The sequence below is a fragment of the Lupinus angustifolius genome, chromosome LG02, assembly GCF_001865875.1.
Source record: "Lupinus angustifolius cultivar Tanjil chromosome LG02, LupAngTanjil_v1.0, whole genome shotgun sequence".
NCBI lineage: Eukaryota > Viridiplantae > Streptophyta > Magnoliopsida > Fabales > Fabaceae > Lupinus > Lupinus angustifolius.
In genome coordinates, this window is record NC_032010.1 from 14,325,347 (window position 1) to 14,331,042 (window position 5,696).

Genomic DNA, 5,696 nt, shown 5'->3' on the forward strand with positions numbered 1-5,696 from the left:
CATGTAGCCGTTAGAAGATCACCATCATCGGATGGGAATGTGGTTGGAGGCCTTAGACTATAAATAGAGGCATCCTCCCCTCGTAATTACTTGTTCCAAGTTGAATGTGTTTCCTTTCAACTTTTTCTTTCTCCCCCATAATTTTCTACCGATGCATTTCTAGCACCTCCTCTCCCTTTCTTCCCGTGGCAGTATAGAATTGACATGGACAACCAAATTGTGGGAATATCGAGAACTGACACCAGTGGTCAGTATTGTGGGAAAAAATTGGTACATGTAGCCATATTGTGGGAATTCCAGAATTGGCACAGGTAGCCATATTATGGGTGTATTCGAGAGCGATTTTTACAGTGCAGTAAGAAATCGTATAATAAAGAACTGAGTTGTTTTATCATGTGGATGTCGTGGTTGATAATTTGCTTGCACAATTTTCGAAGTACCACAAAACATCTTAAAGAGAGCGACATAGTTATGACTCAGCCAGTAAAAATTATTTTGTGTCCTTCATAATTATTTCGAGCTATGCAAATAACAGTCTGTTGCTGCTATATTCACAACTGAAGTAGAGTACATGACAGTTGGTGAAGCTTCTAAGGAAGCCCTATGGCTTATGGAGCTGGTAAATGAATTATGCATTGGGCAAGATGGAGTTCCACTGCATTGTGATAGACAAAATGCTATCTTCTTGGCAAAGAACCAGGTATATCATGCTAGGACCAAACATATTGATGTGAGATTTCACAAGAGAGAGTTTGTAGCTTGTGGGCAGATACTATTGCAGAAGGTTTATACTTAAAATGTAGCTGATATATTAACCAAGTCGGTTACCGTAGACAAGTTCAGACATTGTCTGAGCTTGTTGAACATTCAATAATGTTAGACTATGGAGTGCCCACAAACCAACAACAGAAGATGGACATTGATGATATTCATCAATGTGAAGATTGTTATGGAATGACTCATATTCACTAGATAACAGCAATATAAGTTATGAGCTTGGGCTGATGTAAAGGAGTTGAGGTAAAAAGCTATATATTTATGTTATGCAAACCTAATGTAACAAGGGGAACAATAACTAAACATAAATCATAATTCTCTAATACATAGTGGTAGCCTCACAACGCTCCTAGGGACGTAGGCACACTTGGTTACCAACATCGTTACCAAATTTCTTGTATTATTCTCATCTCCCTACTCTTATATTATTTGATTATTTGCTTATTCCCGACACCCTTCGTGCCATGCACCGTCCCGTGCCATACGACAAGAACATGCCTATAATACGACTACAATAGCTGGAATAAGCTATAAGTCAACCATTATAGATAAAGCATTGTACGCGTCTAGGTATGGATATGCCAAAGCTGTGACACTGATTGGGCAAAACATTCGTTCATATCAACAACATCTACCATAAAATATTTCATGTCTATCTCCTCTATACATAAGGGAGACTCTCATAAGGAAGTTAATATATTTTACTATCTTATACTCTTACATTCTATTCTCTCTATACATATCTCCATGTATTGACCTGAACTTTGGAACATCTTTTCATATACCTACTCAAACACTCTTAGACCATACTTATGTAGCATCGAAGCAATCTCTTGCCCAGATCTTAGCATTTCAGCCCCACAACCTCCATACTAAAGAATAGAGTTCATTTCATAATTTAACATGTTCAATGTGCAATTTGGCAGTAACGTTTGAAAATGTGCATTTCACCACTAACGTTTTTAAAGTGTGCAAATAAACCGTTCTACTAATCATGCTATTAATTCTTTCCTTAAATACCCGTCACCCACTTCAACTGTTTTTACATTTAGCAACACTTCAAACTCAGTTAAACTCGCTGAAAAATGCAATATATTTATGTGGGAACATGTTCTGGAAAATCTTCTCACCAAAAACATTGTGTCACTATATATACTTCCAATTGTGTCACTTTATATGCTACCAATTGTGTCAACCAATCACAAACTAACAATATATGCAGTGGTATAACTTGTCGAACAACATATATGCTCTTGTCTAAGAAACTCCTTTGCCTTATCTACCTAAGAAATAACAGAAATCATATATTTGAGAGAGACATTATCTAGTTAGAAACACCATATGTGATAAGTTTTGATTGTTTTGAATTTATTTAATTTAAACGCTTTGTTATTATGAGAATTATTTCAAATTTATACAAATAATTTGATGGAATATGACAGAAATTATTTTTAGTTTAATTAAAATTGAATTGATATTTGAGACTTGAGAGTGTTATTTAATATAAGGAATATGGTTTAAACTTTATTAAGAGTATTTACGAGTTAATTTTTATAGGGGAAAAAGAAAGAGAAGATTTAAGAGTATTCTTATAAATATATTTCACTACTTTTAAGTCTTTCCCTTTCTTTCTTTATCCTCCAAAAAAAATCAACTTATAAAACATTCATATTTGAAAATTTTGAATGGTTCTATATATTATTCTGAAGAGTTCAGAATAAACCAAAATCAAAAGTAATATATAGGTATTCAGTGCTGTGAGGCTCTGGATGATCTGTAACAAAATCCAGAGATAGCTATAGTGGCATAGTAGAAGTAGGGCTACAGTAATAATTACAAGTAACAATGTGTTTGGTACACTGAAATAATAATCACGAGTTCTACTAGAATACACTATAAAAATAATACATTATTAAGTAAAATTAATTTATACTAAGTGTCGTTTAACCAAATTCACTTAAAAAATCATTTGTGACATATTACTTTCTTATAATATGAAAAATAAATAAGCAAATTTTATAAGAATTTGCATATACTCCACCATTCATCCGTTTACTTCTTTTGAAAATAATAATAATAATTAAACATGAACAATAGATATTGTAGTTGTACATAATTTGTTTTCTCCTAAAAATTAGTGTTTTTGAAAAATACTTTCTTGACCTTTTTAACTTCAAGTAGTACGTAATTCTCTCGTTTACTTTAGGTATTATCTATTAAACTCATTCTATCGAATATGATATATCTGATTCGTCACAAATAAATTAACCCAAAATCAAGTTTTTTATATAGGTTTGAGAATATTTTAGGTTGAAGAGAAATTATGGGAATATGAGACCATATTTGTAGTATAATGAGGGTTTGATGGGTTTCTGGTGATGTTGAAGGGTCAGTGGAGAATGGTGAAGGAGAGGTAAAGGGGTGGTTAGTGTGGTGGTTCATGGTTAATTTAACTATAACATCAAGGTTAACATAGGTTACATTCATAAGTGTTGAGAATAGCCAAGCAACCAAATCTCGTGCACACAATTCTCTTGGCTTGTAACGCAAGAAACAGATTACTATGCACACACTCTCGGTAGTAATAGCACGAAGAAATAGAAGAAAACATAAGAAAGTAAATAGGAGAGAAAAAAGAATGTCTTAGTGTATGAATGAATGAATCTTATTGTATATTGAAAAATGTATTGAACTTCAATTACAACTTATACATCAATGAAATCACTTTGTTCCTATTTATAGAAACTATACTTCAACTAACTTGGTATACAAGTAAAATAACCTAACTACTTTTAACTAACAAGCTGAATTATCACAAATATCTAACACTCCTCCTTAATTCAGACTTCATTAACTTCCTTAACTCCAATCTGCAATCTCAGCTTCTCAAACCTCTCTTTCTATAAAGGTTTGGTAAATACATCAGCTAGTTGAGTTTCTGAATTGTAGAACTCCAATCTTACCTTTCATTTTCTCACTTGCTCCCTTAGGTAATGGAACCTTGTTTCTACATGTTTGCTTCTTTCATGGGCCACTAGATTCAAAACAAGATTGATTGCAGATTTCTTATCCACCATAAGTATAATTCCATCCTCTGTTTCTACTTTCAACTCCTTCAACAAAGACATCATCCAAGCAGCTTGACAAGCACGCATACAAGTTGTTATATACTCAGCTTCAGAAGAAGATAGAGCCACTACATCTTGCTTCTTGGAACACCAACTTATAGGAGCATCACCTAGCTTGAATAGATATCCTCTTGTGATTTTTTATCTGATTTATCTCCACACCAATCTGCATCAGAAAAGCCTATCATTTCATTGTTGCCTTTGTTGTTCTTCTTAGAAGGAAACAAGATACCATGTCCTATTGTTCCTCTCAGATATCTCATCAATCTCTTTACTGCAATGAGATGAGATTGTTGTGGATCTTCCATGAATATTCTTACTAGGCTAACTCCATAAGCAATATCAGGTCTGGTATTGCATATGTACCTTAGTGAGCCAATCATTTGTCTAAACAAGGTTTTATCAACTTGTTTATCTCTTTCTTGTTGGCTGAGTAGGATTCCAGATTCTACAGGATTGGAAGCTTTATTGCATTCCATCATTTGAAACCTTTTCAATACATCATTAGTGTACTTGCTTTGGTGCATAAATGTCCCAAGCTTGGTTTGCTTGAACTCGATGCCTAGGAAGTATGCTAATTCTGCAAGATCATACATCTCAAATTCTGATTGCATCTGTTGTTTGAAGACTGAGATGTTGATTCTCCACCTTTTATTAACAAATCATCCACATAGAGGCAAACAATGAGAAGATCTTAGTTGTCACTGCCCTTTACATAAACACCATGCTCTACAATGCATTTTATGAACCCAAGTTGTAGCAAGAATGCATCGATTCTCCTATTCCAAGTTATTGGTGCATTCTTGAGTCTCATACAAGGCTTTGTGCAACTGGTACACCAATCCTTTTGTGCCTCTTATCTCAAAACTTGGTGGTTGTTTCACAAAAACTTCTTTACAGAAGGGTCCATTTAGGAATGTTGATTTCACATCCATTTATGAATTTCCCAGCAATTATAGCTTGCAATAGCTACTACAAGCCTCACTATTTCTAGCCTAGCCACTAGTGCAAGGACTTCATCATAATCAAGACCTTGTCTCTGTAGGAACCCTTTTACACCAAGCCTAGCTTTATGCTTAGATACTTCACCATTTGGAGTCAGCTTAGTTTTGTACACCCATTTAACAGATATGGCTTTCTTTCCTTTTGGCAATTGGACTAAGCTCAATGTGTTATTCCTCTCAATTAACCTTAGTTTGTCTTCCATTGCTTCAATCCATTGAGGTTGCCTCAATGCCTCTTATACTCTTACTGGTTCCATCTTAGAAAGTAGTGCCATATGCATGAAGTCACCATTTGTTGTGATGGTTGAATTAGGGAATACTTCATAGTCACTCAGCCTCAAAGGTGGGTGTCTCTGCCTCTGTTTTGTTGGAGGATTGGCAGTAGTGTTAGACATATCAGCTGGATTATGTATCATTGTCTCAATCAATTCATTATCTTCAGCATCCTCAATTTGCAGTAGGGTATCTCTACTTCCAGTTGAGTTTTTGAGGTTCCAATTCCAGCATCCTCAATTTGCAGTAGGGTATATCTACTTCAAGTCCCTACTCATTATCAGCTTGTCATTCTTAGGATCAAAGACTCTATAGGCACCAGTTGAGTGATAGCTTAGAAAAATGAGTTTTTCACCTCTATCATCCAACTTTCTCCTCTTTGCTTCAGGGACATGTGTGTAGCAAATGGAGCCAAAGACTTTCAGATGACTCACATTTGGTTTGATTCTCGTTCAAGCTTCCTTAGGAGTCTTCTCATTTGATCTTTTTGTAGGGCATCTATTGAGTATGTACA

General features: G+C 34.8%; 1 protein-coding gene across 1 annotated transcript; it reads right to left on the bottom strand.

Moving 5' to 3' along the window:
- LOC109327161 (uncharacterized mitochondrial protein AtMg00810-like) lies at positions 4,016-5,112 on the bottom strand. Its single transcript, XM_019560228.1, has 2 exons — positions 4,835-5,112; positions 4,016-4,553 (listed from the first exon to the last, which is right to left on the bottom strand). The coding sequence occupies exons 1-2, from the start codon at positions 5,110-5,112 to the stop codon at positions 4,016-4,018; spliced, it is 816 nt and encodes a 271-aa protein (XP_019415773.1).

Coding starts and splice junctions, on each gene's coding strand:
- LOC109327161 (XM_019560228.1), bottom strand. CDS start 5,112: ATGGAAGACAAACTAAGGTTAATTGAGAGGAATAACACATTGAGCTTA. Junction 4,554..4,834: donor TGGGAAATTCATAAATGGAT/GTGAAATCAACA, acceptor TGTTAATAAAAG/GTGGAGAATCAACATCTCAG.